The 12,291-nt window shown below is 36.9% G+C and overlaps 2 protein-coding genes across 3 annotated transcripts; one reads left to right on the plus strand and one right to left on the minus strand.

Annotated features, from left to right (window-relative positions):
- Nucleotides 1-60: 60 nt before the first annotated feature.
- Nucleotides 61-1,357, minus strand: LOC145913102 (uncharacterized). The gene has a single exon (XM_083000638.1). It carries the CDS (start codon nucleotides 1,279-1,281, stop codon nucleotides 79-81), a length of 1,203 nt encoding a protein of 400 aa, XP_082856764.1. The 5' UTR covers nucleotides 1,282-1,357; the 3' UTR covers nucleotides 61-78.
- A 635-nt stretch (nucleotides 1,358-1,992) lies between these two features.
- Nucleotides 1,993-11,424, plus strand: LOC145913238 (pleckstrin homology domain-containing family M member 1-like). 2 transcript variants are annotated; one of them, XM_083000827.1, is made up of 21 exons: nucleotides 1,993-2,142; nucleotides 2,209-2,346; nucleotides 2,443-2,541; nucleotides 2,600-2,776; nucleotides 2,841-2,977; nucleotides 3,141-3,311; nucleotides 3,613-3,680; nucleotides 4,143-4,306; nucleotides 5,088-5,249; nucleotides 5,599-5,948; nucleotides 6,336-6,553; nucleotides 7,111-7,261; nucleotides 7,579-7,676; nucleotides 7,749-7,839; nucleotides 8,024-8,208; nucleotides 8,499-8,627; nucleotides 8,961-9,099; nucleotides 9,374-9,556; nucleotides 9,727-9,913; nucleotides 9,976-10,041; nucleotides 10,302-11,424. In XM_083000827.1, the coding sequence occupies exons 1-21, from the start codon at nucleotides 2,095-2,097 to the stop codon at nucleotides 10,407-10,409; spliced, it is 3,069 nt and encodes a 1,022-aa protein (XP_082856953.1). In that variant the 5' UTR covers nucleotides 1,993-2,094; the 3' UTR covers nucleotides 10,410-11,424. The 2 variants fall into 2 exon arrangements, with proteins under 2 accessions (XP_082856953.1, XP_082856954.1); XM_083000828.1 differs by having other exon boundaries at nucleotides 3,198-3,311.
- Nucleotides 11,425-12,291: the final 867 nt, after the last annotated feature.

Consider the following 12,291-nt stretch of genomic DNA (forward strand, 5'->3'; position numbering starts at 1 on the left):
CAGGAAAACAAATCAATAAAAACTCCAGTTAACAGATGAAACTTCAAAACTAGTTGTGTAAAACAACAACATTGCTTCTTACTCAGACTTTGGCTCTTCTGCAGTTAACTGTGATACAGGCCATTCTTGTTGAGGTGCAAACTTTCCTGGATAAACGTACAATGTACATTTGTCAGGATCACATGGTGTTGCCCAAAGGTAAAGGCCTTTATTTAAGTCTGTGCAATCACGCAAAAGCTTACGGAGTATTGCTGCATTACTGCAAGTGTGGTACACCTTTGTGTGAATAGAATAATCCTGGTTATGTATGACCATTGTGCGAGTGTACTCATCACAATTTTGAACTGCAACAACAAAATGCTTTCCCACAGCCTTCTTGAAAGCTTTTTTATTCGTCCTCCATGCATCCATCTCCTGCTCGATTGAAGAATCCTCTAAGTATTTAAATGGCGGCAGTGGAGTAACATAATCTCCACTTTGCTTAAGACCTATAATCTCATGTAGCTTTTCCCCACATTCTAAAGGTTTTTTGCAAGTTTTTCCATGGCAAAACTTCCAGTCAAAGTTTTGACACTCTTTGTTGCAGTAAAATACTACATAGCATCCAGAACAACGTTGCAACTTTTGGGGATTTTTTCCACACCAGCTGCAATATGCATCCAGCTTCTCTATACGTCGATTGTACCTTCTTGAAAGTTGGCAAATCAACTCTCTTCTCTTGGAATATCTTTCATAAGTCAACGCCACTGTACCATCTGTGTATGGTGATGTTGGGTTTGCCCCATACTTAACCAAAAGCATCATTATGCTTTCATTTTTTAACAGTGAAACAGCATGAAACACAGTCCATGTACTATCATCTTCAAGCTGAGCCCTTATGGTTGGATCCGCACCATTCTCTAACAGCCAAGTGCCAAGTTCAATGTCTTGGTTGGCTCCAAGCGCTATAAACAATGGGGTGTAACCAAAGTTATTTATACCATTCAGATCTCCGTTATGCCGCAGAAGTATTTTGCATACTTCTACAGATCGAAAATATGCAGCTGTATGGAAAGGTGTCATTTCGATTGTGTCTTTTTCTTCAACATATTTCTTTACATCGCTGATCAATTTCATATCATTTACAAGCTTGTCCAGTTTGTCTGACTGGTTGCATGCTTCTTTTACAGTAGCATGGAATGTTCCATCCAATGCTTCTGGATACGTGGTTCGGTGAAGGTTGGGAATACTGGGGGGCCTCTTTCCATTAAGTAGATCCTTGATTCGATTTGAAAAATCCATCACTGGACCGAAATTAGTCAATAGTTTCCTTAATATTGGCTAACTGCAAAAAACGCTTGTAGAATAAATATAGCTCTTACGCTCAAACAATGTATTCATTGCAACAAAATTGCATATGACATAAAAAATCAATCTTATCGTTTAATTTATAGTTTACCGTACGATAAGCATGAGTTTTTGGAGTCGGTTCCGCACAAATTGCCAGTTTAAATGACGTCACGTCGAGGTTGAGTAGCTTAAATCACTGATCCGTAAAAGTCGATGCAAAAAAGATTAATCACTGAACAACAAATCCACACAATCAAAGAAAGATGACTGGTTCTCACGCAAAAATCAGGTGAAAAGAAACGTCGGGCACAGTTTCATCCAAAACATTTCTAAAATCCAAGAAACAATTTTGTGTCTAACTTTTATTCTTCTTGTGGTTAAAAAAAAGTACTTTTGTTTCACTGATCTCTATAGTGATCATGAAGAGCAGTGTTTTGTTCTCGCAACAAAACAAACTACAAAGGTTCGTGCTTCGTGCTTCGTGCTTCGTGCGTAGCGTAGTTGTGCGGTAACAGCGCTGCATTGAGGTTGAGGTTTTGCATCGAGCATTGGCGACAGTCAAACTTGATTATCCTTGAATTAGCTTATTTTCTTACTTAAAATAAAATTTAATTCTTCTAGTTTTATGAAACCAACCTAATTTGTTTTTGAATTGTCAGATTGTTGGATATCAAATTTGTTTTATCTAATGAAAGTGGCAAGTATGCCAGTATTTTAGACATTTGAACATGTGTAAATAGTTGAAGATCTTTTCCAACCCTTAACATGAAAGTTGAAGCCAACAACAAATCAATAAAAGCTGAAATAAACGAGGTATATCTTGTACATATTACATTGCATAGTGAAAATGTACTTTCAGGGAGTATTATGTGTTTATAGAACCTTTCCAATGTGGTCAAAAACCTACAGCAGGAAAGCTCAAACAAGACTAATGGCCAGCAATGCATTCAGTCGGAAAGCATCAATGCTCAACATTTTATAGCTGTCCTTGAATCAGCATTTATTCATGGCTTAAAAGTAAGTGAATGCATGTCCTGTTAATATTTATCAATCTTTTCACCAGAAATGTTTTATATTACTTAAACCATGGATGTTTGTTTGTTTTCAAACAAGGCTTCGTACTACGAAAAAAAGAAACATGCCAAAGAGCTACCTAAGCCACAGTTTTGGAACCTGGTTTGCAAAATCAGCCACAAAGATACAATTAACCAGGTACAAACACAAATTGTTAGCTCTTTTTACTCATTTAATCACAACAATTATTTTAAAGGCGAAACATCTTAAAATGATCAAGAGTCACATCGGGTTATGTCGAGCATGGCTACGACTTGCTCTGAACGACTCTGCTCTGTCTTCATATTTAACTTCACTGCTTTCTACAGCGGAGCACAAATCAATCCTTAGTCACTATTACGAAAATTTCGCCTTGTTTAGAGATGCTGAACAGGTTTGTGAGGCCCATGACCTTTTGTTTGTATGGTTTTAGGAAAAAAATAACTAATTTTTTGCAGGCTGACATTTTTCTGCGGTACTTGCAAGGTGCAGAAAATCTTGAGTTCCAACTGGCTTGTAACTCATCGGTGCTCAATCTCTGGGTCAGAACTCCCCTTGAAATTGCCGGAGTTATTCCCCCAAGTCTCAACAGAAAGTAAATGCTTAATTTGGATGGTTTTGTTTTTGTGTAAATACACTAATTGTGTTGCCCATCAGTTTTTAATCCCATTCATTTTTACAATTTGTAAGTCAATTATATAAAAGTAATTCAGGAGTGGTATACCCATGGTTATAACAAAAATAAAATTTTGCACTAGGGCATTTCTGGACAACAATAACTCAGAACAATCACCATCACCTAGCAATATGCCTAGGGTCACCTCTTTACCCAACCACATGGTGTTGACTGATTCTCTTGTCAGCTCATCATCTGGCAGCAGTTTAAAGGAAAGTCTACATTCACCGTTATCAATTTCACCTGCATTAAGGTAAATGACATTTTCAAATAGCCAAGATATGGGAAATAAGTTAAAATTGGTATTCAAAAAGTAAAAAAAAGGTATAAAATCCCATTCAGTGTTCTCTCATTCCTAGTGTGTATATGAATACCATTTGTGTACCTCGGTAATATACATGCTGTGTCAAAATGTTGTGTTGTGGTACACTTGTTTTTTACAGGATTCTTATTGTAAAGCCAGCAACTTACCCTAATTTGAATAATAACCATATTAAACATGCCTTGGTATTGTTCCAATGACTTCCCATGACAATGTTTTGTTTCGGTTTCAGCATAAATTCAGACAAAGGAAATGTTGCAACATCACTGCCCCCAATTCCTACCCTTCCAACGTCAATAGGTATGTTGTGAAAATAACAGGCAGTTTCATTTCTGGTATATATACATGTACGTATCAAATTTTTATTGTATGGTGAATTTCTTATGAAGACAATTGTACGTAGCATAAAAGCATCCAATCTTTTTAAACATGGTTTTAATGTATGATTTCTCATCTTTTTGGTATTTCAAAATGACATTCTCCTAAGAATGTAGAATGTTTGACACGTGAAGATTGCTTAGTCATCCTTTTTCAGCAATGTTGTTTGTTAAGGAATTTCTCAATATACTAAACTTTGTCCGACCTAAGATTGCGTTGTCTGGCATTATTTTGTACTTCATTGCTTCAGATTATATTTGAATTTATGATTTTAATGACTGAACAAAAGTTTATTTTCTCTCACTTTCATACTTTATTTTCTTTACAATGTATATATATATATATACCACAATGAAAGTAGTACAACAATTATTTGGTTGCCAGGGCAAGCAGACGGCAACCAATCAGAGGAACTTGTTAAGGTTGATCCCCACATTGGAACTGCCCCCTCCAGGTCTCTTCTGGAAGTAGATGGTCCGAGAGAAAGAGGAAGCATTCTACACAGTCGTCATTTGAAGAAACGAAGGCGAGGAATGAGAAGAAACCAGGTATTTTTCTTACAAATTTCACCACCTTTTTTATGTTTGGAATCACTGGGAGTTGCATTTCATAATTTTTTTTATGAATAACGTTTGTAAACTGGTATTTACATAAGTACTATCTGACCACATGTTATACACTTGTTAAAATAGCGTTGGGAAATTAATTTTAACGCATGAACTAACCTATAATAGATTTTTTTAAATAAACACAGATAAAGACATACTTTGTTATTTTTTGTATGTATAACATAGAATTGTCACTGATAAATTAACTTAACACATGCTATCAGGCACTCACTAATCATGGAAGGTTCTAGCCTTCTGAACCCATATGACCTGCTGTGGTTAAGTTTGTTTTGTATGCCCTCCAGCTGAGTTGCACCCAAATAGAAAAAGAATTATCACTATGCTGTCAAGTGGTTTTTCTTTGATAAACATGTTGTCCACTTTGTAGAACACATTGGTCTAATTAGTTCACGAACATAATAAATGGACTCGGTAACAATTTTTGATTAAAGTGAAACACATTTGACTTACGTGTATATAACTTTCATAGTTTTAAAGTTTAAACATGAGACACTGATTTTAATTGGTGCTTAAACACTTTTGAAAATGTTTTGTAAACTAATGCTATTTTCAACAACTACTGAAAGATATAAAACAATAGATTAGATAATTATTAAAATCACACTTGCCATACCCAGATTTTATATCAATACAATTTTTTTTTATATCATTCAACATGACTGTTTAGTAATTTAGTTCTAAGATTACATTTTGCTTGTAGTCTTCGGACTTTGGAAGCTGGGGATCGTTGAGCAGCATGGGCTCCAATTTCTCAACCAACAGTTCACCACAGAAAAAGCACAACAAGGGAAAAAGTAGCAGAAGCAGCAGCATTAGTAGCAATGCCCCTTCAAGCTCAAATTCAAGTGACATGTCAACACAGGTTTGTGTGCAGCATTGTGTACTAACTAATTGCATTGTAACATTCCTGTTTACACAACAGTCGTTTCCTAGTGGATGTGGTCCATGCTTGTTTATTTACTGACTTAGACTATTTGTGTGAACCTTCTTCAATACAAAGCACATGGGTTTAAACGCTGTTGTTTGGTGAATTAAAGTTGATATAGCCACTCACAAAATAGCAATGTGTAAAAGTGACAAAATTTCTTTGCCAAATGACAATAATTTTGCTCAAAAAAAAACTTTTTCATGATAGCAAACACTTTATTTTTCACTTTTTAGGCAGTAAAATAATCTTTAACTATATTTTCTATACTTGTGGTATATCACAGGAACAATGTGAAGAGCATGAAAAAACAAATGAAAATGTTTTAACGCAACACAACCTTTCCTCATCTGCCCCTCTATCATCTATACCTGGCTGGCGTCGACACTCCACTCCAACGCTAAGTGAAAAACAGAAACAGTTTTCACGGCATCGACGACACAAACCCAGCAGCAAGGTTTTCATGTCTGGTCAAGGGGAGTATGTTGGGAAAGATACTGAAGCTAAGGTAGAAGAAGTTGATGAAGAAAAGGAGATAACTCAGGACGTAGATGCGGACAGCACATCTTCTACTTTAAATCCTTCACAATCCGAGCAAAGTGTTCATGACTTGCTGCCAACTGATCCAGCCAAAGGGTAAGAATCATTTTTTTTATTGGCTGTACATAGTATCAACACAAATGAGGATTTACTACCTTTGACATAGTTAACACAGCTGTTGCAATATTACAGTGTATTTCTGTAGTCAGAACTGAAACATTAGAGACAGTACTTTAAGCTGAATAAAAATGTATAAAAGGTCCATATGTGAACTAACTTGATTCATGGTCAAAAAGTAGTCCAAAATAATTCCAAAACTACCAACTGTTCATTTAAATGCAAAGTGCCACCAGAATCCATTACTGGCATAATTTTGCTGGGCAAACTGATACACATGAAATGTCACTCTCTTAATCACTGAAAAGTATATTTTTTTACACTTTGCAATTTCACTTCAAGTAAACACTATTATCTTATGAATAGACCATCTCCCACACAATTTGTATTGGACGTTGGTGATCGTGTTTCATTTGAGCTACCACCAGCACAAACATTGGGAACCTACCAGCCAGAATACTCACCAATTGATGAGGGTCCTGACATTTATGCCAGGGCTGCCTCACCAAGTGTGTCAGCTGTTGAGGAACAGGATGAAACTTCAGACCCCTATTTTCATGCCCCTTGTACCCCTATTTCACCTGGTTAGTAATGTATTTTGTTTTTATTATCGTGTAAGTTTGTGTTGTGTAAGTAATTTGACCTAGTTCAAGAAATGCGAAGTGGATAATTATGTACAAAACAACATTTTTGCAATTTGAGATAATATACTACAGTGCCCAATTGCCTTTTCTTTCCAACATGTTTTACCATGTACTGAACAAACTCTGCTGTGTGGCTTGGTTCCAGTCGCACATTGTTCTGTGTCTGGCAATAATATTTTGGTCTCAATGCATGATCTGCTTGAATGCCAAGCAGTTGTACAATACTGGCACAGTTTGCACATGAGAAAAAAATCAAAATTCTGTGATTTACACTAGTTTGTGTAAAGTCAAAAAAGGGTTTTGGTGATCATGGCTCATTAGCTGTTTTGTGAAGTTTCATTATAAGTGCCAAAAATGATATTCTGCAGTTTGATTTAAAGCTTAAGTTCAATATGTGCATACACAACAGGCATTTATTTAAATTCTACTGTTGCTTTTATCATTGAACTTGGCACCAACTGGTTCCTCAAAAATGTCGCAATGTCTTTTATTTCCAGGAAACAGCCTTCTCTGCGGTGTTGGTTGGTCGTCTGAACATCCTTACCACAATCAACAGGAAAATAATGTGTCAACCCCAGTAACCAACCCACCCATTTCCATTGCTGATAACTCCCACACTGCTGTGGATGGCAAACTGAAGTTGGCAATGTAAGAATGTTTTCAACTTACAGTGATATTGTGGAGCCCGCCACTTTTAACACAAACTACATTTCACTACACATCCATGCATTGTGAACCCATAGCAGTTGCTTCTGTAAAATTATTATTGGAATACTATGTAGTTATAGATCATTTGTTATGTGCTAAGAGTGATACTGATGACGCAAACATAAACCCATAATGAACTAAATTTTCAGTAGTGGGTTTCAACTTTGAACATTAGTTAAACAGGATCCATGGCAACAAAAAAGATTGATAACCACTGGTTTAAGCACACAGTAGATAAATCTAAAACTATCTTGTAGACATCGCGAAGGTTATTTGCAAAAGAAAGGAGAAACTTTGTTGTTTTGGAGAACGCGCTGGTTTGTGTTGAATTCAGAAACTCTGACTTACTACAAGGGTGAGTTATACACTGAATTTGATTGTCTGAATTTGTTGCATTAATTTGTCCAACATACTGCAATAATTGCAGACAAAAATATGGAGGAAAGACTGGGGAAAATTTTTATGAATCAAGTTGTGGCAGTTAAAGATAACGACATCAAGAAAAACAAAAGTATCAGGTGAACTACAACATTCCATTTATAGTTTAGAAAGAATGTTTTACATTAAGTGGTACTGCTACTGCAGCCAAGATGTATTTTCATTTAGGAATTTTATGTTTTTAGCTTGTTTATGTCAATACCTCTTTTAGAGGAACCATATTTCTTACTGTCTATCAGTGACCTTGTAAATATTATTTTTTAGTCTGTTAATGCAAGATGGCATGCAACATCTTATTGCCGCTGAGAGCCAGAAGCTTATCAGAGGTTGGGCAAAGGACCTTAAAAAAGTATCAGAAATTGCTGCCAATGAGGGAAATGAATACAAACCACCACGACACAACACAATAGGAAGTGATTTTGAAGTACTCGAGACGTCCAGTGTTCCTGGTAGGTTGTTTTTCAATGGTTTGTTGTTCACAATAGGTATCTTTTTTATTGTGTGTTAGGATACTAAAATGTGTCTTTTCATAAAATTTAATATAGTTTGACCAAGTAAACTCCTCTAAGTGCTTATCATCTCGCTTTCTTGCATTTTTGCCAAGCTAACTTCTAATTTATGTTTCAATAGTACAAAATACGACAATATTGTCATTTTATTTTCTCTATACCAATACTGCCCAATGGTCAGTGTCCATGGTTATAATTCAATGACTCACAATCATTTTCAACTGTCACAGATCACTACCTAGGCGATGACGTCAGTGGAAGTTGGCATGGTTCCATGATGCATAACATGACCAGGATTGCCAATGAACAAGGCTTGGATTCACAAAACTATCAATGTGCTGATTGTGCTTCTCCCATAGGTGAGCTGTCCCATGTTATCAGTAAACTCTTTGTGTAACTGGCCAAAGAATTTTTTCCATGTACAGTTTGCATTCCCAGTATGATATACTAAGACATAACAAGCTTGATATGCTAACTAATAGGAGAGCATACTTAAAACGTATAGATTAAACCAAAAATAAGAATTACATTAATGCAAGATGTAAAGATGTTTAACCACCAGCTGTATTCACGCCATGGAAAATCATAACATAGATCAAAGTGAATTTGATCAAAGGGCATTGGACTTTAACCCAGAAACACTTCCCTGTATTGCCCATACCCCTTGCGTAACAACCATATATCATGTGTAGGCATTATCTATGGAACGCCACGCCTGTGTTCGTTCACGGGACAGTATTACTGCCCGCAGTGCCATCTTAATGAGGAACACGTGATTCCGGCACGCATGCTCCAGAATTGGGATTTCCGAAAACACAAAGTTGCGAAACGGTGGGTTTCGGCAAATTTGCCGGTGGTGTCTTTTTTTCTTTCTTTTGATAACAAAACATTTCATCTTTGTAACATATGCGTTAAGCTTTTCAGACAGTAACTTGATACTGAGGAATTAAAACGCCAACGATTTACAACTAAAAGGAGTGTAAATTTTTGGCAAGATGCACAAATATAAACGAACAATTTAATAAACTTTCTGTAGCTATTTGATACCTATACAATGACAGCACATGTATTTAGTTAAACAATTATTAAGTAAATCACGACACAGGTCCAAGAGGTTTCTGGCGCAAATCTGGAGAGACCCGTGTATTGAGATGGACAAAGCCAACCCGGCCGCATATCGACATATAGCTCCTATGAAACTGCTTCTACCTCTACGTCTCAAACTGTCCAGTCTACAACCCTATCTACTTACATGCAGAAAACTTTCGCACACCCAACGAAACAGCAAGTATGTAAATTTTTTTGTTCACCATTTTTGCGTGAGTTTACAAATGTACTTTTGGATGTCTGATTCTATTTGAACGTGTTATTATGGCATAGCGTATTTCAGGTGGCATATTATTGTAGTGGTGCTGTTCGTGTCCCTGCCTTAGTAAAGCTTGACGTAAATTTAAACAGGCTACAAGGATACAGTTACATGCTGGAAAATCCGCACATATATTCCTCGCTCGACCTCCAGAAAGCGCAGTCAGGCGACCTCTGTGACGTCATAGAGAAGATTGTGACGTTCGGTATAGATCATGTACGTAACTGTCCGCTGTGCTCTGCGAAAGGCTTTCTGTGCGAGATTTGCCGGAAGGACGACGTAAGTCGAATCTACGCATGTTTGGTTCGGGAATATCATTTTCAATGGATATTTTGTTTCAGGTTATTTTCGCTTTTGACACTGACGCGACAACACAATGCGATGACTGCAAGAGTGTTTACCATAAAGTAAGTAATGAACGAAACCATCTACGAAAATGTATTCACAATTTCTAAAGATATATATATTTCGACATGGTCATAAGTTAAAAGTTCAATTACCCTTTTAAAGGTAAATTACGTGAAGGCATGTCTATGTATATATATTTAAATATATATGGCTATGAATTGAACTTTTAACGCATAGCTACGCGTAAATTCATAATTTTTTCGTTATGCAACCTTGTAACATCAAAGACCGTACAAACCAGTACAATTATTGTGGATAGGAGTGTCTAATCGACCCGGCCGGATGCCCCAAGTGCGAACGGCGAAACGCACGCTTTCAAAAACAGGAGCAGGACCTTATTGATGACGTCACGGACGAAGACACGTGACCGGTCCTCCCTCGTTTTGCAATATCAGCCTTGCCAGCATGCACTTCAGGTTCTATTGCTTTGAATTGCTTTCACAGAAAAAGTGTTACAGGAGTGATATCTTGCGAACCCATTTTGCCTTAGCTCACCACTGCTTTAACGAGATTTGTTTTTTGTGATTTGTTTGCGTTGTTGAAGGACTTAAGATGATTCTTCCCATTAACTATCGCCGAATTTAAACAATTCACGCTCATTTTCTACCTCGTTTCGCAAAACGTCTTTGAAAATAGAGATGCAAAAAAATGCTCCACAGTTTCTTTAACGTGGATTATTCGATCATCGGTGAAATAAGGTGTGGGTTAATTGAGATGTTGTTTAAGAAGTAACGACAATGATTCATGACAACAGTGAAAGCCAAAATAAACAGTTAATCCCTCTCTTCATTGCAATTGCCAAGCGCCATTTTTGCACTAGTTTCCGTTCAAGGACAACATGAAATATCACTAACCGTATCTTTTGCTGTACAAAAAAACTTTCTCAACACGAAAACTCCGCAATGACACACTTGTGATGAATTTTGATTCTTGGTGCAGATATATATTTTCGCCAGTACCAATCACTTTTGTCTATCTCCTTGCCGCCACCTTATGTAAATAATTCTTGCAATATTTTCTTTACCTTTCAAAATCACTTTATTGCGGAAAGGGAGTTTTGGCAACACAAAGTTGGCCTTTTGATTTCTTGACCTACGTACTCGATTTGAGATTCATAACTTGTTTATTCTCGCGGGAAAAATTGATCCATCTTTACAGATATATTTTGCAGGGTCCGAGTAATACAGATATCGTTTGTGCGATTGCGTTTGTGTCTGTGAATAAATGAACCCATTGAATAACACAACGTCCGATATGCTTATTCGACACCAAAATACTGTTGCAAGTTTCTGCCCTTTCTTTTAGACCTGCTCAGAATTGTGTGGCATTGAATCAAACATGCCATTTAAATACTATGTTTTTGGAAATATTGTAAGTCTGTCTCCCCCGACTTTTAGAGCTTGGTGATATGGCCGTGTAGATCTAAGCCACTTATGCCTGGCAACTCAAGTATGTTTGAGATATGACAATACAAGGTTTAACGCATAAGTAATACCATGCTTTCGCATAGCAAGGCAGGATCGCCCCACTGCGCAGGCCCTTTATATTTGGCGATCACAGCTCTAATATTCTGATAATAAAAGGTTTGTCATTTAAATTTGGCTCTTCTCCAGCCAAAAATGCGATGCTACTTTGAAGTAATGTTTTTGCATTGGACCATGACTATGGCGGTTTCATGTACGTGACACAGGCACCAACACAAAACGTTAACTGGTCGAATAATTTACTTCCGCTGAACTCGGTTCAGTTCTTTTACGTGATGCCGCTCCGCATCGAGAAAATCTGAAATATTCTCGGTACCACCTAACGGGTTGAATGTAAATTTCACATTTTGCGTCACATTGTGGTCTCGACTCTTGTAAAACCAAACATATGGTTTTTCTCGGTGCTTGAACAATACCGACTTTTGATTTTATCGCCGTTGGGGCGCGTGGAACCTGTGGATCTAATGTAAATAGCGAAAAACAAATATGTGGTCAATATTGGACGATACGCTGGAGCAGTATTTTTTAATTAAAAACCTTCTCCGGGAATACAGCATTCAAGTACTTGTGATGGCATTGGTATTGATCTGTTATATTCGGGTAAATCATTGCATATGTCCAATATACACTAAATTTTAACTGTCTAAGGAAAGGTTTTTTCGTTATAGAGCTGATTGTTAGTAGATACTGCTATACAAACATTTTCCTTCTGCCTAGACAGTAGACTGTTTCCGTCATTGACGTATTGATTTATTGTTGAGTAAG

The sequence above is a fragment of the Ascidia mentula genome, chromosome 9 (assembly GCF_947561715.1).
Source record: "Ascidia mentula chromosome 9, kaAscMent1.1, whole genome shotgun sequence".
Classification (NCBI taxonomy): Eukaryota; Metazoa; Chordata; class Ascidiacea; order Phlebobranchia; family Ascidiidae; genus Ascidia; species Ascidia mentula.

Coding starts and splice junctions, on each gene's coding strand:
- LOC145913102 (XM_083000638.1), bottom strand. CDS start 1,281: ATGGATTTTTCAAATCGAATCAAGGATCTACTTAATGGAAAGAGGCCC.
- LOC145913238 (XM_083000827.1), top strand. CDS start 2,095: ATGAAAGTTGAAGCCAACAACAAATCAATAAAAGCTGAAATAAACGAG. Junction 2,347..2,442: donor CATTTATTCATGGCTTAAAA/GTAAGTGAATGC, acceptor TTTTCAAACAAG/GCTTCGTACTACGAAAAAAA. Junction 7,677..7,748: donor AACTCTGACTTACTACAAGG/GTGAGTTATACA, acceptor CAATAATTGCAG/ACAAAAATATGGAGGAAAGA.